We start from the raw sequence: 25,446 nt of genomic DNA, 5'->3' as shown, positions 1-25,446 counted from the left end.
CATGACTGGTGTTAGTTTCTTTCAAATACAGTTGAGGAAACAAACATCGTAACAGCCCCCAATATAATGGGAATTCAAATATAGTAGGATTGGCAATTGACTACTTCTCCCCTCAGCCCCAATGTGAGAGAGCGCAAAGCCAGGAAAGGGAACTCTGTCTCAGGAAGCTGGGAGAAGGAAAGTAAGTCCTAGTATGCTAGGAAAGTAAGGTCCTAGTATGCTCCTAGCCCAATCCCTGGACCTGATGTCAGAAGCAAGTGTTTAAATTGCTACTGCTGTTGTCCCACAGCCCAGTCCTACAGCAGGACACAGATCAGATCATTCCCCCTCCATATTTACGCCGAAGTAGATAACTGCCACCAGGTGGCACCAAACTACAGAGAGGAGAAGGAAAATTTGGACTGGATAGCAGAAACTCTAGAACTCCTGTTATGCTGGATCCTTTAATTAACCTGACAATTTTCTGGATCCACATTTGCTGCGATATGGTGAAGTTTTACTATATCAGCAAACTTCAAAGTAACATTAGCATTTTTTGGCCATGACTTCATTTGAACTACACTGTAGAGGAGTAAAGTAAAAGGTCTTACTTAGATATTAGATGAATGCTTTTGTTTTAATTAATAATTTCCAAATGTCAATGCATCCCTAAACAAAAGTATATGGTTATTTCTTCTTCATAAGGAGTAATGTTACTGAAAATTTTAGTACGGATTATTTTCTTTTAGCAAAATAACACATTAAAAAATTGTAGTCCTTAGATATTTTTAAGTATTCATTAAACTTTGTCAATTTATAGGAAATCATTTCATACTTCAACCTCCCAACAGCATAAGAGAAGCTTAAAAGACTGTACCTATTATCATCACAAGAAATATTATCAAAGAAGGATTTGGTTTTGTCATAATAGCAATTAGGGCCAAGTGGATCTTCTTCATCTGCATTTCCTTCACTGTTTTGGGTATCAACTCCTGAGTCTCCTTTATCTTCACCATTTACAGGCTTCTCCTGTTTCTCAAGTTTATCCTCTAATGAAAAACAAGCACATACCAGAAAGTCAAGATTTTTATTAAACATCCACAATTCACAAGCCAAATAACATTTTCTGAATAGAAAAATAAACTCACCTTTCAATTTAAGTTTATTATGAAATTCTCTGTCTATTTCCTCCTTGTTAAATTGTGCATTTGCACTTTCAAAGTCAAAGTCTTTCTCAAATTTCATTGGACCATCTCGTCGAATACCAAATCGTCCCCTGCCACCTCGATGACCCCCACGCCCTCTCCTTGGAGCTGAAGGAGCACCTGGAACTATGTCAATAAAGGAAGAATAAGCTGGTTTAAGACAGAAGCTACTACTATGGTCTTTTATACACATTACTATATTTGTAGTTTTTATAAAAATAAATTGGGATGCCTGGGAGGCTCAGTCGATTAAGTGCTTGACTCTTGGTTTTGGCTCAGGTCATGATCTCATGGGTTGTGAGAGTCTGCTTTAAGATCTTCTCCCGGTTTTGGCTCAGGTCATGATCTCATGGGTTGTGAGAGCCTGCTTTAAGATCTTCTCCCTGTCCCTCCCTACACACACACACACACACACACTCTTTCTCTCTAAAATAAACAAATCCTTAAAAAAAATTAAAAAAGAAATGAGATTTCACTAACCTAACACATAGTGAACTGAGAACAGCACACATGAAATTTATACTTATGGGGTCCAAACTCATACATGTTTCTCACAGAGTGCACAACCAAACTGTTTGAAGACTTCTATAGTAAATTACTGGCATACTCCTTGAGGGAGGGGCTCTGCTCTGCTTATAGTTCTAATTCCTACAAAGTGCCAAACATGTAGTGGGTTCTCAAAATTTAGGAAGTCTTCTATGAAAGTATCACAGGAACCAAGATTTATAATAAGAAAATAAATGAACGCTAATAAGCACAAATATCACAGATAACAAAAAGCACCACCACGTCTCAACTCCTCCAACCACTTTCTTTCACCTTTCTTGTCTCCCTCTAAATGGCTTCATATTATTCAAATCTTCCTGTATCTACTTCCTCTACTGTGCTAAAAGGATTTATGAAGTATGATAAAGCAATAGCAAAATAACATAGATTACAGTAAAAACTTGAGAACCCAAATATCCAACATAAGAGGAAGAGTTAAGAAAAAAATAAGAGGAATATGGAACAGTAGTTCATGTGAGTTAAAAGAAACAGAGCACAAAGGAGTATGAATTCAATGATAATTATGTGAAATGTTTAATACATAGTGACAAAGATCAGAAAGTGACTGCACAGAAACAGACAGGTTATGTTCAGTGTTGGCTGAAGTTCTGCAAATTGCCCACGTCTGAAAAAACAAACCACAAAAACCTACAGCAGCATATCCAGACACTTAAATCTAGATAAGCAGGATGTTTAAAACATTCAACTTCACTATTAAAAACACCTTGGCCACAAGCCAGGAAGTAAATATAGCACAATCTTTCCGTCTTAAAAAAAACAAAAAAAGTTTAAGTATAGTCAATGTTTATAAAATCATTAAGAAAAAATGTCTGAAAGAATAGTCACTGGTCTGTTAATGAACCTTTGGGGTATGAATTTTGAAGCACACTGAAAGGTACTTTTATTTATTACTTTATGTGATTTTTAAATGATGGTAGTATGGCAATTACCTTGTTCTGAGAGAGAAGTTCTCTTTTCCAAAATAAAAAAAAGTGAAACATAGCAAATCAAATCAAAACCCCTGAATCCCACGGCACACAGCACATACAGCAATGTACAGGAGAAATTCAGTATACATTTTCTGAAATTAAGTGAAAGATCATTTTCTATTATCTAAATAAGGTGATTACACCTTGCCTTTATTTTTTAATTTGGACATTTAAAATCATAAATTTATTCTCTGGTAATATATTTGAAAGTATTGATAAAATAAATGAATCTGGGGATAAACGTTATAGATTACAAAACACAAAGGTACAGTCTTATTAATTCAATAACAATGAAAGAAAATTAAAGTTCTTGAACAATTACTTAAAGGAAAAAAAACTCAGGGCTTAAATAATTATAATGAGAAAACCTCAAACCTTCGAGGTACAGATAAATCCACTCTTAAAAGCTCAGAAAACAATAAAAATTTTATAATGTTAACCAGAAACTGACATAAAAACGTAAAAAAATACAAAAGACAGTACTAAAGAGGAAACCATACAACAATGTAAATATAAGTGTACAAATCTTAATGGCAGATAAATTCAATATACTGAAAGACAACTGCCTCCCATCGAGTGGAGTTTATTCCAGAAATATAATAGTGATTTTTTTAAAAAAACTTTTATTTTAAAACATTTAGACACAAAAAAATTGAAAAAAAAAAAAAAAGTAGTACAGAGTGGTCCTATATGCCCATTATCTAGCTTCCCCTCTAATGGTAGTATCTTATTTTAACTACTGTACATTACCAAAACCAGGAAATTAAAACTGGCACAATATAATTACACTATAAGCCTCACTCAGATTTCAACAGTTTTTGCAGGTACTTATTTTCTAGTGTATCTTTAGATATAGTTCTATAACATTTTGCTATATGTATACATCTGTACAACTACTACCATAATCAAGATAAAGAAATGTTCTGTTACCACAATGAACTCCCCAGTGCTAGTCCTTTATAGTCACCAACCCCAGGCTTTCATTTTTTTTTTTTTAAAGATTTATTTATTTGAGAGAGAGAGAATCTTAAGCAGACTCCCTGCCGAGCGCAGAGCCCAACATGGGGCTTGATCCCACAACCCACAAGATCATGACCTGAGCCAAAATCAAGAGTTGGATGCTCAACCCACTAAGTCACCCAGGTGCCCTGCAGGCTTTCATTTTTTAATAGTAATTATGCATCAAATGTTCTTTTTAATTGAGAAGCCCAGAATATGGCTTTCAGATTCAAGTAACTTACCTATTTGTCTCTTGCTATCATTTCTGAGTTGCTCATTTTCTGGTCTTGAAACTTTGTGTACTTCAGCTATAAAAGATATACAAAATCAGGAATGAGCTCAGGACACAAAATCAAAAACTTCTGTAAAGTTTAAAATGGGAAAAACAAAGGAACCCAAAACAAAAGCAAAAAATCTATACCCCCACCACCATCACTACTTTTGAGTCAAGTTTGAAAGACTGAACATTCTATCAAGTTCAGTTTAAACCCTCTAGGATCATTCATATACAGTAAATCTTTTTAATAAAAAATAAGGTGAATGGAAAATGTTGATCAGTCAATTAACGAATAGTAAATAGCTAAAGTTCTACCTCGCCTGTGCTCTTGATTCTCTATTGCTTTTTGGCTGGTAGATGGTAAAGGCCTGGTTGATACAGGGCTCCTTCTCCCAACAGGTGCTGGAGCAGGTAAGTGGGCCGAGGCGGTCTGTACTGCTTGTTCCATGGTTGGGCTTTTTCTCAAAGGGTCTAACTGAGGGCTTGAACGACCTAAAACGTAACCAAAAGATAAGAAACTACCCTATCCTCTGGGGATTTCAAAATAATCTAGACCCTCAAAAAAAAGGTCTATGGTTTTATTTCTACCAATTTAAATCCTTAGCACAAATCTGAATTCATCTACTTATTAGACCAGAGTTTAAAACTGGTTATCTTTAGTGCGCTGAGTCACTAGGCTAGGAAAGAAACACTGAAAAAACCCCCAAAACCCCCAACAACCAACCAACGAACCAACCAACCAACCAATGGAACTTTTTCTGTATTTCTACCTGGTGGAACAAGATTTAAGTAAGTTTTTAAAAAATTGCTGCCTGGGCAAGACTTCCCAGGAATATTATCAAAGATCATGTTGTATGCAGGTAGGATGCAGGCTTTCCCCAATAATGACAACCACAAGATTATATTGACACTTTAGACATTATTTCCAGAGGCTGTAACCTAAAATTTTTAGTACTTTCTGAAGATATGTCCAAAGTAGTACTTTTTATATTTATAGGTATTATCTCCATACATTTCCATTATAAAGGAAGTAAAGAACTAGAAAGTTAGACAGGTGAAGTCCTTCAATATCCTAGGGGCTTGGGAAATTTTATGTCAATACTCAAAGGCTAGCAACAAATACACCCTTCAGATAATAACAGAGTAGCCCCATATTCATTTCTGGCCATTTGAAAGATCTTTTGGAAGCTTTTGCTTAATATGAGTTGTGCACTTACAAATTCCATTTTTCCTTTTATATGAGTTCAGAGCCTGGTCACAGTATGGACAGAATAATAGAACACTGGATGCTCCCATCATGTTCTGTCTCTACGTATGCGGTAAATCTCTTCTCAAGGTGCTCTCATATCTCATGATATTGCACGGGATATGTTTTGCTTAAGAAAATTATGCTCATTTCAAGTAAAAAAAATTCCAAGTATGCTGCAATGTTACTCCCCACCAGTGCATAGCTGCATAGGCTCCGACCACTGGTGAACTGGTTGAGTGCTGACAATGCATTGGTTATTAGGCACCAGATGCTTCAGGGACCATCTATTAGTAATTTTCCCATGTTTATAGTTATCTAAAGTACGTAATAAAATGTATATCACCATTTCCAGCCATTAATGCCAAAGTTTACTCTACCATTAAGAGAAACAGTGCAATGTTCCGTGATTATAATGGGAATCATGGTGGTTTGTAGAAGTTCTGGCCTATGAGAAATCATTTTGTGATCATTTATCACCTTGTACAGGGATTTACTTATAGAACAAGTGCTAAGTTTTTTGAAAAGCCTATTGTTCAATTTTATAATATTACATTAAATGATCTTATAAATTTCTTTTTCTTTCTTTTTTTAAAAAAAGATTTTATTTATCAGGGAGAGCACGAGCAGAAGGGAGGGGCAGAGGGAGAGGGGCAAGCAGACTCCCCGCTGAGCAGGGAGCCCGAAAGGAGGCTTGATCCCAGGACCCTGGGGTCATGACCTGAGTCGAAGGCAGACACTTAACCGACTGAGCCACCCAGGCGTTCCGATCTTATAAATTTCTAAAATTTGTCTCATTGAGGCTTTTGAGAAAAGAATCCTGTGACCCACAAGTGTTGTAGAACCACAAGTGATGGGGCGATCACAGCAAGGACTCATCTGATGTGTACTTTCTTTCTTTTTTTTAAGATTTTATTTATCAGAGGAGAGAGAAAGTGCGCACACAAGCAGGGGTAGCGGCAAGGAGAGGGAGAAGCAGGCTCCCTGCTGAGCAAGGAGCCTGATGTGGGACTCGATCCCAGGACCCTGGGGTCACGACCTGAGCCAAAGGCAGACATTTAACCAACTGAGCCACCCAGGTGTCCCCTGCTGTGTACTTTCAAAACCTTTGTGACTGAAGTCTCCTAGTCTTATTGGCAGCTGTGTTATCCACAGGGAAATACAGGTAATGCTAGACATACCATTAGGAATAAACCCAGAAGCTGGTTTCGACATAATAAAAACACAACCCCCTGACTTATCTGCACATTCTTACCATTTCGAAGAAAACTCTAGGTATTTTAATTTTGTTAAGTTGTTTTCATTGATGAAACTTAAATGCAGAGTCCCAGACTTTCTCCATTACTGCTTTATATAAATATACCTCTTTCTTATAATATGTACTTGAAAAATTTTTAAATATTTTAATCTATTTAAAATTCTAGTCCAAAGTATGAGGGAAGGAATCTAGATCTATTTTTCCCAAATGATCAGGCAGTTGTCTGTCCTGATATCACTTATTGGATAGCCAGCCTTCCTCTACTAATTTAAGAACATCTTTATCATGTATTAATCACTTATTTATATTTGGAACTATTTCTGACTTTTATTCCTGCACTGCTTTACTTTATGTGTACTTTATTATCAAGTAGGTAAGCCCTATGTCATTACTTTTATTTGAAAAATATGTCTAACTATACTTCCATGTTTATTTTCAGGTCTGTGTATCTTTTAATTAAGTTCTCCTACTATTCCATGTGGATTAAAAGTAGAGTAAATTTAATTAATATGAGACACAAGATCTTCCTAATACTAAATCTTTAAATCTAGGAATAAGATCTATTTCTCTGATTACCTCTGACTTCTTTTATGTTCCTCTACCACATTTTGTATTTTCTACAGAAGTTTACCATATTTGTTATGTATTTTATATTTAATTACTATTTTTTATTATGACATCTTTTATCTCCATTACATAATCAGTGGGTTAGGTTTTAGAACAACTATTGCTTTTTATATGTGTGAATTTAAATACCTCTCATTTCAGTCCTTTAGTTCTAGGTTTTTCAGTGAATTCTCAGTTCACTGGCAATTCTCAATTGCACTGGCAAATAATACCAATTCCAATATTTATGCTTATTTCTTTTCATGTGTTCCCGATTTAGCTAAAAATTCCAGAACTATGCTGAGTAGTAAAGATAACAGGCATCCTTACTTATGATTTTAATAAGTGCTTCAATATTAAGGTTAATGTTCACTACTGATTAAAATAACATCTGCAGTATGCTAAGGACACTGCATACATTTTAAAAAATGTAATTCTCACAATAAGTTACTTACCCATAGAGCCCCATTTTATTCTATTCTTATTTTTTAAGGTTTTATTTACTTTAGAGAGAATGTGAACGTGAGTGGGGCAGGGGATGGGGAGAGGGTGAGAGAATGTGAAGCAGATTCCACACTCAGCACGGAGCCCACTATGGGGCTCGATCCCACGACCATGAGATCAGGACCTGAGCCAAAACTGAGAGTTGGCCACTCAACCAACTGAGCCACTCAGGTGCCCCTTTATTTTATTTTTTACGAAGATTTTATTTTATTTAAGATTTTATTTATTTGACAGAGACACAGCGAGAGAGAGGGAACACAGGCAGGGGGAAGGGGAGAGGGAAAAGCAGGCTTCCTGCTGAGCTGGGAGCCCGATGTGGGGCTCAATCCCAGAACCCTGGGATTGTGACGAGAGCCGAAGGCAAACACTTAATGACTGAGCCATCCAGGCGCCCCTATAAAGATTTTATTTTTAAGTAATCTCTATAACCCAACATGGGGTTATAGAGATCCACAACCCCAAATCCACAACCCCAAAATCAAGTCATGTGCTCCACCAGATGAGCCAGCCAGGTACCCCTAAAGTCCCATTTTATAGTTTAGAAAACTAATGCTTAAAAAGATGAAGAATTTTACTGAAGAATTTTAAGAAAGATTTTTTTTTTTTTTAAGAATTTATTTATTTATTTGACAGAGAGAGAAAGCACAAGCAGGGGGAGCGGCAGGCAGAGGGAGAGGCAGGCTCCCTGCAGGGTAAGAAAGAATTCTTAAAAGAAAAAAGACCCAAAAGAGCTATAGAGAAATATACACTTCTATTAACCTAGAAAAAAGTCTGACATGTATACAACAAAAAGTAATTATTTGTTATTTCTGGATAGTGGGACTATGGGTGTTTTTATTTTTATTTTCTTCCTTATACTTACTGTATTTTCTAATTCATCTACAACACATCTTTAGAATGTTAAAAAATTAAAAACTAAGTTATTTTAAATCAGTATGACAGTAATTATTTCAAAACATCTAAAGTGAGATACATAGGATTATGTTTAGTATTAGCTTGGTTTTACCCTCAACAGCTTTAAACAATATTATCCTGTGATGATTATAGCATCCTTCTGAAATGACTACATTGTTTTATTTAAAAGTGAACATCCATATAAAGTAACGAGCCAAAAACAACCACTTCAGGGGCGCCTGGGTGGCTCAGTTGGTTGAGCGTCTGCCTTCGGCTCGGGTCATGATCCCAGGGTCCTGGGATTGAGCCCCACGTCGGGCTCCTGGCTCAGCGGGGAGCCTGCTTCTCCCTCTCCCTCTGCCTCTTCCCCTGCTCATGCTCTCTGCTCTCTATCTCTGTGTCTCAAATGAATTAAAAACAAACAAAAACACACAACCACTTCAGCTGCAGGTAAAAAAATATAGACTCTTGGGACCACCGAAGATTACAAAACTGGCTGGTAGAAAAATAGATTTAAAGGGCACCTGGGTGGCTCAGATGGTTGAGCGTCTGCCTTCGGCTCAGGTCATGATCCCAGGTTCCTGGGATCGAGTCCCGCATCGGGCTCCCTGCTCCTTGGGAGCCTGCTTCTCCCTCTGCTTCTCTCTCTCTCTCTCTCTCATGAATAAATAAATAAAATCTTTAAAAAAAAAAAAAGAAAAATAGATTTAAAAAAATTAAACAGGGGCGCCTGGGTGGCTCAGTCGATTAAGCGGCTGCCTTGGCTCAGGTCATGATCCCAAAGTCCTGGGATTGAGCCCCACATCGGGCTCCCTGCTCAGTGGAGAGCCTGCTTCTCCCTCTCCCTCTGCCTGCCTCTCTGCCTACTTGTGCTTTCTCTCCCTCTGTCAATAAATAAATAAATAAATAAATGAAATCTTAAAAAAAAAAATTAAGGGAGGAGTAGGAGACCTAGATTTCGTCTGGTCAGGAATTCAGCTGAATAGGGATCAAACCATTCTGAACACCTACGAACTCAACAGGAGATCGAAGAGGAGAGTAGCAACAACTCTCTGAACAGAGAAGCGACCACTTACTGGAAGGTAGGACGTGCGGAGAAGTGAATCCGAGGCGATATTCGGGAGGATAGACGGCGGGGGAGGGGCCTCCGCCGGCCGCTTCTGACAAGTGATAGAGCCATGGAGCACAAAATTGGACCTTTTAGAAGGTGGCTCGGCTGAGGGACGTCGCTGCAGTGGCTAAAATCCTCCCGGGACAGTGTGGACTCAGGACCCTTGGGGTCACAGAAAGACCGGGGGTGCCTGAGTGCGGCAGAGCTCCCAGGTATCGGAGCGGGGAAGCCGGCTGCAGAGACGGAGCCGAGGCACGGGCTCTCAGCTCGGGGTTGCCATAAACTGTGATCCGCGGCCCAGTCAGGCCACTGCTCCTCCAGCAGGGACCCAACAAGCAGCAGAGCCGGGGAGACTCCCCTCCCTCCCCGGGGAGGAGCGGCGCGGGAACGCACCGCAGGGATCTGCTGGGTTTGGAGACTCCACACGGGGTCGGGTGCCAGAGATAGCAACGCTCGGTCACAGGCCGGTGAGCACGGAGTGCGGCCCGAGACCAGGGAGACGGGAGTGACTGCTTTTCTCTGGGAGCACACTGAGGAGCGGGGCCCCGAGTTCTCGGCTCCTCCGGGTGGAGACTGGGAGGCCACCATTTTTGCCCTGGTCCTTCAAAGCTGTACTGAGAGCTTGCAGGGAACAAAAGCTCCTGAGAGCAAACCCGACGACAAGGGCGGGGCAATTCAGCCTCCAGCAAAGACATTTGGAAACCACAGCAACAGGCCCCTCCCCCAGAAGATCAGCACGAACAGCCAGCAAGCCAAGACCAAGTTTACCGATCAAGGAGAACGGGAGAACTCCAGCGCTAGGGGAATACTGCACATAGAATTCATGGCTTTTTTTTTACCATGATTCATTAGTTCATCAAAGTTAATTTTTGTTAACTGTTTTTTTTTTATTTTTCTTTTTCCCTTTTTCAACCAACGTCTCATCAATCCCTTTTTTTTTAAAAAAACATTTTTTATTTTTCATTTTTAGAGTCATATTTTATCCCTTCATAGTAGTTACCCTTATTTTTGGCATATATATATAAGTTGTTCTCTCTTTAAAATTTTGAGATACAGTTTCTTCTAACAGATCAAAATATACCCTAAATCACTAGTGTATGGCTTTGTTCTAATCTCCTGCCTGATCACATTCTCTCCCTTTTTCCTTTTTATTTTTCTTAAATCTTTTTTCAAACAACTTCTTATCTTATCAAGTCCTTTTATAAAATCTTTTATAATTTTCATCTTTACAGTCATCTTCCATCCCTTCATTGTATCAACCCTTATTTTGTACATATATGTCTTTCTTCCTTTAAAATTTTAGGAGGCACTTTTTTCTAACAGACCAAAATACGCCCAAAATCTAGTGTGTGGCACTGATCTATGCACTAGCGTGATCATATTTGATTATAGTCTGCTTTTTTTGTATTGTTCTGTTTTTGTTTTTATCTTTTTCTTTTCTTTTTTTCTTTTTTCTCTTTCTTTTTTCTTTCTTTCCCTTTCTTTTCCCCTGGTTTGAGGTCTTTTCTGATTTGTATACAGTATATTTGCTGGGGACGTTGTAAACCTGTTAGCATTTTGTTCTCTCATTCATCTATTCTCCTCTGGACAAAATGACAAGACGAAAAAAATCACCTCAGCAAAAAGAACAAGAGGTAGTACCGTCAGCCAGGGAACCTACTTAATACGGACATTAGTACGATGTTGGACCTAGAGTTCAGGATCATGACTTTAAAGATACTAGCTGGGCTTGAAAAAAGCGTGGAAGTTATTAGAGAAACCCTTTCTGGAGAAATAAAAGAACTAAAATCTAACCAAGTCGAAATCAAAAAGGCTATTGATGAGGTGCAATCAAAAATGGGGGCACTAACTGCTAGGATAAATGAGGCAGAAGAGAGAATCAGTGATATAGAAGACCAAATGATGGAAAATAAAGAGGCTGAGAAAAAGAGAGAGAAACAACTACAGGATCACGAGGGCAGAATTCGAGAGATAAGTGATACGATAAGACGAAACAACATTAGAATAATTGGGATCCCAGAAGAAGAGAGAGAGAGAGAGGGGCAGAAGGTATATTGGAGCAAATAATAGCAGAGAACTTCCCTAATGTGAGGAAGGAAACAGGCATCAAAATCTAGGAGGCACAGAGAACCCCTCTCAAAATCAATAATAATAGGTCAACACGCCGACATCTAATAGTAAAACTTACGAGTCTCAGAGACAAAGAGAAAATCCTGAAAGCAGCTCGGGAGAAGAGATATGTAACCTACAATGGTAGAAACATTAGATTGGCAACAGACCTATCCACAGAGACCTGGCAGGTCAGAAAGGACTGGCAAGATATCTTCAGAGCACTAAATGAGAAAAATATGCAGCCAAGAATACTATATCCAGCTAGGCTGTCATTGAAAATAGGAGGAGAGATAAAAAGCTTCCAGAACAAACAAAAACTAAAGGAATTTGCAAACACGAAACCAGCCCTCCAAGAAATATTGAAAGGGGTGCTCTAAGCAAAGAGAGAACCTAAAAGCAGCAAAGATCAGAAAGGAACACAGACAACATACAGTTAACAGTCACCTTACAGGCAATACAATGGCACTAAATTCATACCTTTCAATAGTTACCCTGAATGTAAATGGGCTAAATGCCCCAATCAAAAGACACAGGCTATCAGATTGGATTAAAAAACAAGACCCATCAATATGCTGTCTGCAAGAGACTCATTTTAGACCGAAAGACACCCCCAGATTGAAAGTGAGGGGGTGGAAAACCATTTACCATGCTAATGGACACCAAAAGAAAGCTGGGGTGGCAATCCTTATATCAGACAAACTAGATTTTAAAACAAAGACTGTAATAAGAGATGAGGAAGGACACTATATCCTACTTAAAGGGTCTATCCAACAGGAAGATCTAACAATTGTAAATATCTATGCCCCGAACATGGGAGGTGGGGGTGGGAGGATGGGTTAGCGTGGTGATGGGTATTAAAGAGGGCACATTCTGCATGGAGCACTGGGTGTTACGAACAAACAATGAATCATGGAACACTACATCAAAAACTAATGATGTAATATATGGTGATTAACATAACAATAAAAAAATTAAACAGGATCTTTTTTTTTTTTTTTAAAGATTTTATTTATTTATTTGACAGAGACAGCGAGAGCAGGAACACAAGCAGGGGGACTGAGGGAGGGAGAAGCAAGCTTCCCGCTGAGCAGGGAGCCCGATGCGGGGCTCGATCCCAGGACCCTGGGATCATGACCTGAGCCGAAGGCAGACGCTTAACGACTGAGCCACCCAGGCGCCCTAAACAGGATCCTTTAAGAAGCTAATTATGATGCACATTGCCAAACTCCAAGGATTCTGATATAGCAATTGTCAGGATCTACATTTTTAAGAAGCACTCCACATGATTTGGTTGTGGGTGGTCCACACTAAGAACCACTGCTCTAGCTCCTGTGAGGATGCTAGGCAAGATCCAACAGCGTAAGGAATAGTTTGGTTCTTTTAAGCTGCTATTTCAAGTTCATCAAGAATAATTCATTTTCCGTGGTGAGTCTGGGACTAATTTGATATATTTAAATATTATATAGAAGTCATATAATTGCCTTGCAAGAAAGTTTCAAACTTAGAGAATGTTCACTGGTTCCCAGTTTTATAATCTCAGAACTGCAAAGAGTCTAAATAGTGGATGTCATTCAATAATATATTTATCACAACAGCAACTCTCCAAGATTTAGGAGAAAAATCTTAAAAGGACCAAATAGAAAGTATACATGTGATTTGCAAGCTGCAAAAGCTCCTTACATTCAAAGAGAAAGACAAAAACCACTAAAGATGTTAGGAATGGAAATATATGAAAGAAAAAACAGCTTACCTTGAGATAACTGTGTTTTTAGCGATCTTGTATCCTGTGTAAAGGCAGAACCAACTGCAGTACTTTGGGATAGGGTACCACTGTTTGATGTTTCTGTTCCAAAGGATGTCAAAGAGCTTCCAGCTTTAAGAGATTTTTTTTTAAATGACAAAAATATATATTTAATTTAAACCTTTCAATTATATAAAGTAATATACCATTTTAATGATGATAACTTGCCACCCCTCCCCCCTGCAACATGTGTGCAAATTAGTAATCTTGGAAATTAACCAAAGTGCATCAAAAATAGTTTGAGAAATCTTTTACACTATATGGAAAAAACAAACCAATATACACTCCAGCATCCTTGGATGCAAACGATTTTTTAACAGCAACACTGTCCTAGGCAGTCACATAGATAGGACAGGAAGGACTGACGTCAGATAGAGAAGTAGCAGAAATGGTACGTTCTACACCAATATTAAGGTGTAATTATTTTAATACCGAGTATCTGCACAAACAGCCAAATTAGCAGACAGGTCTATGAAGAGCTTGTCCAGCATTTCCAAGGAGCCAGTGGACTCCAGTTCATTTTAATGCTTCCCTCCAGGATGGTACCATGGGACTGCATTTTGCCTAAAGCAACCACAAAAAGTTCTGGTAATATGAACAACAAATCCCTAGAAAAGGCCCAAATTCTTTGCTATATGAGGTTATGTCAATCTCCTCTAAATTTCTATAGTCCTTATGGATCATTCACTTTTCTTATGCTGTGTTCTCTTCTGACGTAATATTTAATTTATGTAGGTTTTCTCCAGCAGGAACTATCTCAGTAGCCCTTCCTCCCCCACCTCTAAATCCAATCTGAAGGTGGTTTTCAGAATGATCTCTTGTGAAATACAGATATAACCACATTACCACAGTGCTAAGGACCCTGTTATGGCTTTCCACTGCCCTTAAGATAAAAAGTTCAGATTACTTACCTCAGTTTATCAGGCCCTCCCCTATCTGTCTACTTCTTTTCTCACCACTTTCCTTATTTTCACCAGTCTACTCTTAAATATTTGAAGATCATGATCACGCTTCTAGGAATCTTCTGATTTCCCAGCTAAGCAACTCCAGTTCCTTCAACCACTACTTACCTTCCCACGTCCCAGTCTTTAACACTGTCCCCTCCAATTTAATAAATCCTAGTTATTCATATCCCTTTTAAAACAGGGCATCAGAACCTAGCACAGAATCTCATAATGAGATTCACTGGGACTCTCCTGGAGGTAGAATCCAGTCAGGCTACAGTCCTGGCCAGTTCAGGAGAGGCCTAACATAACTTTCTACATCACCAGAAATGTGGGGACTAATGCTCTCAATGATTGTGGGAAGTTAAATCCATCCCATTATCCCTAGTATTTCTAGGCAATGACCAAGACATAAGCCACTCTGATCATATGTAGTCTTATCTGCATGCTGGTTTCCTCACCTCCTCCAACCTCCCACTGCTTGCCCTCTGGTTAGCAAACTCTTCTATGTATCTTTGTTTCCTCCATCTCTTCTCTGAGTTCCTGGTTGTACCACACCTAGTTCCTTACTCTAATTCGCCTACTAGTTTATCTAAAAAAAAAAAAAAAAAATTTTTTTTTTTAAAGATTTGACACCAAGCGTGAGCGCAGAGGGGAGGGACAGAGGAAGAGGGAGAGAGAGAATCTTAAGCAGACTCCACTCTATGTGCAGTCGGGTTCAATCTCATGAACCTGAGGATCATGACCTGAGCCAAAGCCAAGAGTAAGACGATTAACCGACTGCGCCACCCAAGCACCCCTCAAACTGTTTTTCATATATGGTGTGAGGCAGGGGCCAAGGCTAATTTTTTCCAAATACATATTGGTTAAGGAGATTTGCCCCTCTCCACTGAACTGCACTGGCATCTGTTTTAAATGAGTATTTAAGTAGGTCTATTTCTGTACTCTCTATTCTTTATTCCTGATATATTTGTCTATCCTTGTATCATTGAGTCACTGTTCTGATTTCCCTAACTTTACAGTAAATCTTGAAACCACATACAAACCTCAAACTTTTTTTTTTTTAAGTAGGTTCCATGCCCAGCGTAGAGCCCAACACAGGGCTTGAACTCACGGCCCTGAGATTAAGACCTGAGCTGAGATCAAGAATCGGATGCTTAGGGGCATCTGGGTGGCTCAGTTGGTTAAGTGTCTGCCTTCGGCCCAGGTCACGATCCCATGATCCCTGGGATCGAGCCCCATGTCGGGCTCCCTGCTCTGCAGAGAGCCTGTCTCTCCCTCTCCCTCTGCCTGCCGCTCTGCCTACTTGTGTTCTCTCTATGTCTCTGTCAAATAAAGAAATAAAATCTTTAAAAAGAAAAAAAAAGAACTGGACGCTTAACTCTCTGAGCCACCCAGATGCCCCCTTTCTTCAAGACTGTTTTGGCTATTCTAGGTTTTGTATTTCCACTAAATATTAGAATCAGCATGTCAATTTCTCTCTCTCTTTCTTTCTGAGAGAGAGCAGGAATGGGGGTGGGGAGGTAGAGGGAGAGAGAATCCCAAGCAGGCTGTGTGTCCGGCGCAGAACCCAACACAGGGCTTGATCTCACGGCCCTGAGATCATGACCTGAGCCAAAATCCAGAGTCAGATGCCCAACCGACTGAGTCACCCAGGCGCCCCCTGTCAATTTCTATTTTTAAAATGTCTACTGGCATTCTGTTTATTCTGTAAATCAATTTTGGGAAAAATATCACCTTAAAAATAATACTGAGTTTTCCAACCCACGAGCCTGGATCAACTCTCCATTTATTTAGAACTTTAACTTCTCTCAGCAATATTTTGTGGTTTTCATTATAGAGCAGTTTTCTCAGCTTCAGCACTACTGACATTTTGTGAGGAGTTGTCCTATGCACCGTAGGATGTTAGGTAGCATCCCTGGCCTCTCTCCACATACTAGTATCCCCCAGTTGTGAGAACCTAAAGGTCTCCATACGTTACCAAATGCCCCTGCAGGAGGAAGATGAAATTAACCCTCCTCCACTGAGAACCACTGTTGTAGATGTTTTCAAATATCTTCTGTTGTATTATTTCCTGGGTATCTGATGTTACTGGTGCTAACTGCAAGCTGTGGTGCATTTTACATTTCACTTCTCAACAATCTGTTCTAGATCACATGTCAATAAACTTCAACTATAAGTGACCAGATGATAAATATTTAGGCTTTTCAGGCCATATGGTCCCCATTATAACAACTCAAATCTGCCTATGTAGTTTTTTAGCAGCCATAAACAACATATAATAAATGGGTGTGCATGTATTCCAATAAAACTTTATCAAAACAGGAGGCTGGCTGGATTCAGTCCACAGACCACAGTTTGCCAACCCATCTGTTCTAGAATAAAAAATATAGTTCATTTTGTATATTTACCATGTATTCCCTTACCATGCTAAATTCACTTATTCATTCTAATGGTTTGAATATTCTTTTGCATTTTCTAGTACACAATCATGACACCTTCAAATAGAGACATTTTTAGTTCCTTTTCAATCTTTATTATAATCTTTCTTTCTTGCCTTTATGTATGTAAACTTTTCATTTCACTGATCAAATTTAGGAAATTCCCTCCCATTCCTCAGTTGTTGATAAGTAGGTGCTGAATTTTTATCAAATGCCTGTTCTGTGTCTCTTGGGATTCTAGTTTTTCTCCTTTATTCTGTTAATGTGGTAAATTACTAATAATTTTCAAATGTTAAAATAACTTTGCATTTCTGCGATAACTTTACTTTGTCATTAGATACTATTCTTTTTATGAATTGCTGACTTTCACTGCTAATATTGTTAAGGATTTTTAAATACATGTCCACAGAGATGGTGGGCTGTAATTTTCTTTTCTTGTAATGACCTCATTAGATTTCGGTATCTTAGTTAGCCAGGATATCATGTTTTTATCTGCTCCTGTTTGGGTTTAGGAAAGTTGTATTTTTTTAAGGAATCTGTCTATTTTATCTAAGATGTCAAATTTGTTGATTTAAACTCGTCCATAAGATCTGTTCTTTAAGGATCTATAATGATATCTACTCTTTCATTCCTCATATTGGTAATTTGGGTCTTCTCTTTTTCCTTGATCAGTCTTGCTAGGGCCTGGCTTTGTTGATGTTATGTATATTTTGGCTTTTCTTTTATTTATTTATTTATTTAAAATTCTTTATTTAAATGCAATTTAGTTAACATATACTATATTACTAGTTACTGGGGTAGAATTTAGTGATTCGTCAGTTGCATATAACACCCAGTGCTCATTACATGAAGTTATTTTGGCTTGTTTCTATTTCATTGATTTATGCTTTTAATTTTTTCTCCTTCTACTACATTTGGGCTAATTTTCTTTCCTTTTTTCTTAGCTTCTTAAGCTGGCAGTCTAGAGCACTAATTCTAAAACATCCTTATTTTCTAATATATGCATTTGAAAGTATAAAATTTTTTAAAGGTGTAAAATTTCCTCTAAGCTCCACTCATAAATTTTGATATGCTGCATTTTATGATCACTAAAAAGTATTTTCTAGTTTCTCTTATGCTTTCTTCTTTGATTCATTAGTGATTTATAAGTTTGCTCAATTTCCAGTTATTGGAATTTTTCAAGTTATATTTATTTATTTTTTAAGATTTTTGACAGAGAGAGAGAGATAGCTAGAGCAGGAACATAAGCAGGGGGAGTGGGAGAGGGAGAAGCAGGCTTTCAGTGGAGCAGGGAGCCCAATGCAGGGCTCTATCCCAGGACCTGGGGATCCTGACCTGAGCTGAAGGCAGACGCTTAACGACTGAGACACTCAGGCACCCCTCAAGTTATACTTATTTAACTTATGGTTATGAGAACACACCATGTATGATTTCAGTCCTAAATTTAATGTAACTTGTTTTATGGCCTAGGATTTGATCTATCCCATTAAGTGGTCCATATTTACATGAAAAGAATCTATATTCTACAATTTTGGGGTGCACTATTTTATAAAAGTTACCACCTAGAATTATTAAAGCTTCCTGATGAACTGTCCTCTGTATCATTAGGAAGAATCCTTCTTATCTCTGGTAGTACCCCTGATCTTTAAGTTTCTTTGTCTGCTGTTAATTTGTCTAACATGGTTTTCTTGTTATTAGTATTTGTATGGTATGCCATGCTGTTTTTTATTTTCTCCTCTTTCAGTGTATTTCTTATAAACATTACATAGTTAGGTCTTGTTATTTTTCTGAGTTCAGTTTGATGATCTCTGCCTTTTAACTGGAATGTTTAATTCCCTTACACTTTATCAAAGTGGATCTTGAACAATCTTTAGTCTGTCAGCCCCAATGTATGAAATACTCAACTGGCTTGGGGCGCCTGGGTGGCTCAGCCGTTAAGCGTCTGCCTTCGGCTCAGGTCATGATCCCAGGGTCCTGGGATCGAGCCCCGCATCGGGCTCCCTGCTCCGCAGGAAGCCTGCTTCTCCCTCTCACAGTCCTCTGCTTGTGTTCCCTCTCTCGCTGTGTCTCTCTCTGTCAAATAAATAAAATCTTTAAAAAAAAAAAAAAAAAGAAATACTCAACTGGCTTTATGCTAACTATAAAGTTCATAAGCCTGCCTTCTAAATGTTCATCAAAATGATCTAAATTTTCATTAAAAATTAATCTGTATGAAATACTGGAGACTAAGAGAATCATTGTCTAATACGGCTTGACTATGTTTAACCAGCTAAAATGTACCCATTTGTCTGTCTATTCAGCCAACAGTTCTCAGTCTTGTCCACAGGGTATTATGAGACTTAGCATGCCATGGCACTTTTGCTGTTTCCTTTATTGTGGGGTCATTAATTTTTCCTAAGGATCTATAAATTAAAGTCAATAAAGACCTAATCTTTGCACTTAAGAATTATTTTGGCATCAGCTTTAAAAAAATACTGTTTTAATTCTGTCTGGTGTATCATTCTTTTCAATGTATGAGAGTATCTGTTTCCTCACTATCTTGCAAAAATACTATATATACACACTTAAACTTTTGGGCTTTTGCCAAATTGATCGTGAGAAATGGTGCCTCAGTACAGATTTAATTTGTGTATCTCATCATAAGCAAAACTTAAGCATTTTTCCACATTTGAAGGACATTTGTACTACTTTCTTTCTGAAAAAGGCAAAGTTAGTTCCTAACACCTGCCTCTTTTTCTGTTGGGTTGTAGGTCCTTAGTTTTGGAAGCCCTATAGATGTTATAGATACTAATCTTCATGATACAAATTGTAAAAAAAAAAAAACCAAAACCTGTAAAAAGACTATAAACATCTAAGAATTAAAATGGAAAAAAATTTTCCCAAATAGCAAGAGTTTCCCTGATTTAAGCTTCCTTTTTAAGTCAGAATACTCTACTGTATTCTTACAATAAAGTAAGCTAAAGAAAAGGAAATGTTATTAAGGAAATCATTCAGGGGCACCTACGTGGCTGAGTCAGTTAAGCATCCTACTCTTAGTTTCGGCTCAGGTCATGATCTCAGGGCCATGAGGCTGAGGCCTGTATCTGCTCAAGATTCTCCCTTCCTCTCCCTCCCCTGCTCACAAATGCTCTCTCTCTCTCTCAAATAAATATCTTAAAAAAAAAAAATCACATGGTAGAAAAAAATACATTTACTAATGTATTTACTGGAAAAAACCCACGTGTAAGTGGACCTGTGCAGTTCAAATACATTTGCTCAAGGGTCAAGTGCCTTAGGGATCAAAAACAAGAGGCTTAGATTAAAATCTGGCTTAATTTGTGTTAACACAAACCATACCTGAGTTAACTCCTTTTCTAAAAATCACCAACCACCTTAATCAGTGCAGTAATTTTCTTCCTCCTCATTTAACAACTTCTGAATATTATATATAGCTCTCTAGTCACTCCACAAACTATCCTACCAATATGGAAATCAACAAATGAAAAATAATCATCTACTGCAAAAATTACTCAACTGACATGGAAAATACAAATAAAACCCTCTACCTTTGTGACATCCAAAGAACAGTAAACTAGCAACTCCCAATAATACCAAAATTAGATAAAAGCATATACAAGAAATAGATACTCTGATTAGAAAAGCAGGCTCTGAAGAATGGTAGCAGCAGTATTTACTATGTAACACTATATGCTAGACCCTATTCAAATGCTTCACACATATTAGGTCATACAAACTTCACAGTAATGTACGAGGTAAGTGCAGTAATAATCTCAATGTTAGCCAACTACTCAATTTAGTGAAAGGAGTCTCAAAAGGATAATTTGCAACTGCCCCTTATTTAAATCCTCAGAATAGGATTCTAACAGTTATAGCTAACAGGGTAAATCTGGATTTACCAACTGCTATATCATCACATTAGGAGACATTTAATTAGTTAACTATGGCAATGCCAAACTTTAAGACTTGATTAAAATGGTGACCATGAGAGGTCTCCATTATAAAGGCACAATGTCATCCCCTCTGTAATTAATTAAATGTGGGATGATATTTTAAGGCCATTTTAATATTCTGTCCAACACTGTTCACCCAATGATTTTAGCATCCACTGATAATCCTTGCTAATGAATACACTGGATATTACAAAAATGGTGATTATTTGTATCTACCATTCCTTCTATTTATTAGTTGGGACTTTTTTGTTAAAAAAGAGCATTGTTGGGGCACGTGGCTGGCTCGGTCGGAAGAACATGTGACTCTTGATCTTGAGCCTCATGTTGGGTATAGAGATTACTTAAATAAATAAACTTAAAAAAAAAAGAGCACTTTTCCCTTCTTTTCTCAAGGGGCCCATGTTCCTTCTAGTGGGGAATGGTATATAGAAACCAAGAACTGGGTCTACACATATTCTTTGCTACAGGGTATCATTGCTTCTAGGTCCTTTCTATGAACAGAGTTAGGAAATAACCAGTTTTAAAAAAGTTCACATTCATGCTTCCAATTCACATTCAACACCACGGGGTTCTTCCTTACTCCTATGTTTCCTTCTCCCTTCTCCACGGAAAGGACAGCATTTCCCAACAACATCATTATATTAGTCATTTGCCCTATCCTATAATACATACAAAACAGTTCCAAATTAACACCAATACCACTACCAATTACAAACCCTAAGTCAAGGGATTTTTAGTTTTGTTCTTACAATATACCCCTACTAAGACTGTAAAAGTTACCTGAATTCTTTTTTTTTGTGTGGTTATAGTATCAATTTGATATAAACAGCACCAGTTATTTCTGTTTATATCCATTCAATTTTAGGATTTATTTTTTCCCATCCTTTTTGATTTTGTGAATAAGCAAAACATTTACATACCTGAAAAGTCACAACCACATAAAGAAAGTATATTTATAAAAAGGAATTAATTTTAACAAAACTTGTTAACATGCTAATGGTTTCAAGATATACCTGAAACTGGATTTGTGATGCAGAGAAACAGGGTAAACTGATAAATGGTTATTTCAACTGAATTAGAAAAGATTAAGGGCTAGAATTTGAGATTTAAAAAGTTATTCTTTACTGTGAAAATTTCTACTAAAGAGCTAAAATGCACAGCTATAAAAACAAAAAAACAGAGCTGATCTGATTATATCTAGCTTTCTCTTTACAGTGTTAATGTTTCTAAAACGTTGTTACAATAAACAAAGCATCATGCCCTCAAACATGCTATGTGTGATTATCTTTTCACATTCTACCTAATATAAATACTTCTTATTGGCATTATTATTCCCTAATAATAGCATTATCTCCAACCATCCTTTTGAAAACCCATCCTGTTGGAAAAAAATGCTTATTTTACGATTTTTTAAAGATTATTTTTCTAGTAATCTCTACACCCAATGTGGGGCTCGAACTCATGACCCCGAGATTAAGAGTTACATGCTCTTCCAACTGAGCCAGCCAGGTACTCCAGAAAAAAATGCGTATTTTAAATGGAGATATCTTATGTAAATTTAAAATAACATTCAGTGATATCTGGCAATTGACTAGATCTAGATTTAAAAAAAAAAGTGACTATTCTGAGAGATGACCTTTATAGAACCACTAGTTATTAAGGACATTAAATAAAACCTTTAAATTAATAGGTTACAAAAGGAACACCAAACAACATGTCTGTAAATTTGTGGTAAAGACAGGTAAATTTAAGAAAAACAAAGAAAAGAAAAAGAAAAAAGCACAACATACCAACACCAACAGCACCAAACTGCTGCCCGACTAATGAACTTGGACTGAACTGACTGTATGTCGACATCCTGCCAAAAGGTCCATAGGAACCCACTGACTGGAATGAAGAAGTAGATGAGCCTAGTGAAGACTGAAGAAAGATCATGGGTTATTTTTCCAGGCTCTATACAACATGTATATAACGAAAAAATTCGAATATTTACATTTTTAAAGAAGGCTTTAAATTATAACTATTAGATACAAAACCAATTATAATAACTTACAACACGCACTTAATATCAAAACAGTTTAACAACCTCCTGATTTCAATAGTTGTATATGTGCCAATTATGCTTGATGTGACTTATAAATATATTTTTCTACAGTTAAGTAGAGTTAAGAGTTTTATAGCAAGTTTAGGAAAGAATGAAAGAAAAGTTACTTGAATAAGTAAAGTAATTTTAAGAAAAAAGATGGGAAAAATTACATTTGGTTATACTGAGTTTTAGTCTGGTGCTGACAAAAATAAGGTATCTCACTTGTCATTTTGCTCATATTTCAATCATCTGAAGTACGCTATTAAATTTACAGGGAAGAGATGCAGAAACAAACTATCCCACACAAGACCATTTACATTTTTATTTTTTATTTATCTTTTTAAGTAGGCTCCATGTCCAGCATGGAATCCAATGTGAGGCTCGAACTCACAACTCTGAGATCAAGACCTAAGCTGAGATCAAGGGTCAGATGCTTAACCAGCTGAGCCACTCATGCGCCCCATGACCATTTACATTTTTAAAATATATTTTTCATTAAGTTAAAGAACATTTTACAAAAATTTCAACTTACTAAACCTAAAATGTATTATAGAACGTATATATGCTATTATATATTCATTTATCTTCATATAAAATATCTCATAATACAAATATGAAGTGTACTAACAAAAGGATATAAGCTCATTGATGGTAGGACCCTGTCTGTGTGTTCACTGCTAGTATCAGGCACATGGCAGGTGTTCAATAAATACTTTTGTATGTATGAATCAAAAGGTCAAAAGTCAAAATTTATGGTGAATGGAAGAAGTTATTCAACACCAGTTTGACTTCTGTTTTCTTGGTTCTTCAGATTCCATAAAGCTGATAACTTAAATAACTATTTCCCTGGAGAATTATCAGAAAATCTATACAAGAGAGAGTCAGATAATACCACTCTTTGGTGTAGGCTATCTCTACTAAAATGTGTCTCTTCTCTCTCCATTTAAGAAAATGCACATTTTCTCAGGATTCCTTCAGACTTACTTCCTTAAAAGTTAGACTTAACAAGGAGTAGGGGGGGAGAGAAGAGGAATTTCTCCAATTTATAAGAATAAAATTAATTATTTCTTATTAAAAAACTTACATTCAGGGAAGATAAATATATTAAATATTAAAAGGTACTTTCTCTTTTTTTCCCATTTTTTACAAGATTTTATTTTTAGGGCACGTGGGTGGCTCAGTCAGTTAAGTGTCGGTCTTCGGCTCAGGTCATGATCCCAGGATCTTGGGACTGAGTCCCCCATCAAGCTCCCTGCTCAGCAAGGAGTCTGCTTCTTCCTCTCCCTCTGCCCCTCCTCCCCATCTGTGCTTGCGCTTTCTTAAATAAAATCTTAAGAAAAAAGATTTTCTTTTTAAGTAATTTCTATGCCCAACATGGGGCTCAAACCCATAACCCTGAGATCAAGAGTCACACACCCCACCAAATGAACCAGCCAGGCACCCCTTTTTTTCCAGTTTAATTTTATATATCACTTATTATTTTCTTTAGAAGAGTTCATTAGGTATTTTAATATTGGAAGTAAGACAAATCTTATGCAAGATAATATATATTCTAAGAATCTGTTTTGTGGAAAACTAAGATTTCACCACAGCATAAAACAAAGTTAATTTAAAAAAATCTAATTTAAAAAAATCTAAAAGTATTACATTACTTAAAAAAAAAACAACAAGCATATTTTAGTGCAAATGACCAAAGACTGACAAGAAAAAGGGTTGAGCAGAAAATGATGGATCCAAGAGGAAAATCATGGGGGCCATAAACTTTTAATCAGCTATGCCCTAAAATGAAAACACTCCTATGTCAATCCGCTTCCTCTGCTGTTATAACTAAAATTCAGGCAGTTTCTATATACTTCCAATTATCATGTAAACAAGCACTGTAATGAATATCCTCCTTAATTCATAACTTATAATCTTTTAGAAATCATGTATTTCTGTTTTTAATAAAATATAAATTTTTTATTTCTTTTACTGAGAATACTTAGGGTCTTCTTTGTTCATACATTATTTTATTTATTTATTTAAAAAATTTATTTATTTGTCAGAGAGAGAGAACAAGCAGGGGGAGCAGCAGGCAGACAGGCGGAGAGAAGTAGGCTCCCCCACTGAGCAGGGAGCCTGATGTGGGATTAGATCCCAGGACCCTGGGATCATGACCTGAGCCAAAGGCAGATGCTGAACAGGCTGAGCCACCCAGCCATCCCTTTTTAGACCTTATTTAGAGAATTGAGTAATATACCTATGTATGTTAAAATCCCTTTATGTTTGTGCTGTATTATACAATACTGCATGCATATTATGTTATATATATGTATGATACTAATATGATTTATTACTTTTTTTCACTGAACCTAATAATCTTACCTAAGAGTAGCCATTACCACCCTGGTTTGTAATATGAACCAAATGTGAATAACATAGTAAGTGACATGGATCCTGGATTCCAGAGCCAGACTATCTGGTTCTGTCCAAATTGTGGCTCTATCTTAATTTACTCA

At 37.3% G+C, this 25,446-nt stretch overlaps 1 protein-coding gene across 4 annotated transcripts in view; it reads right to left on the bottom strand.

Annotated features, from left to right (window-relative positions):
• LSM14A (LSM14A mRNA processing body assembly factor) overlaps nucleotides 1–25,446 on the bottom strand; it is a 62,543-nt gene that overhangs the window by 8,208 nt on the left and 28,889 nt on the right. For 2 of the 4 annotated variants that reach the window (XM_027618223.2, XM_027618224.2), the window contains exons 3-8: nucleotides 22,653–22,782; nucleotides 13,477–13,599; nucleotides 4,311–4,487; nucleotides 3,961–4,026; nucleotides 1,128–1,310; nucleotides 857–1,028 (exon numbers count right to left, since the gene is read on the bottom strand). In XM_027618223.2, the coding sequence (XP_027474024.1) occupies nucleotides 857–1,028; nucleotides 1,128–1,310; nucleotides 3,961–4,026; nucleotides 4,311–4,487; nucleotides 13,477–13,599; nucleotides 22,653–22,782 (851 nt within the window). The remainder of the gene's footprint in view (nucleotides 1–856; nucleotides 1,029–1,127; nucleotides 1,311–3,960; nucleotides 4,027–4,310; nucleotides 4,488–13,476; nucleotides 13,600–22,652; nucleotides 22,783–25,446) is intronic. The other 2 variants (XM_027618225.2, XM_035725057.1) reach the window with 1 other exon arrangement.

Source organism: Zalophus californianus, chromosome 17, assembly GCF_009762305.2.
Source record: "Zalophus californianus isolate mZalCal1 chromosome 17, mZalCal1.pri.v2, whole genome shotgun sequence".
NCBI lineage: Eukaryota > Metazoa > Chordata > Mammalia > Carnivora > Otariidae > Zalophus > Zalophus californianus.
The sequence above is the reverse complement of the archived record's forward strand: the minus strand, read 5'-3'. Positions and strand labels throughout refer to the sequence as shown.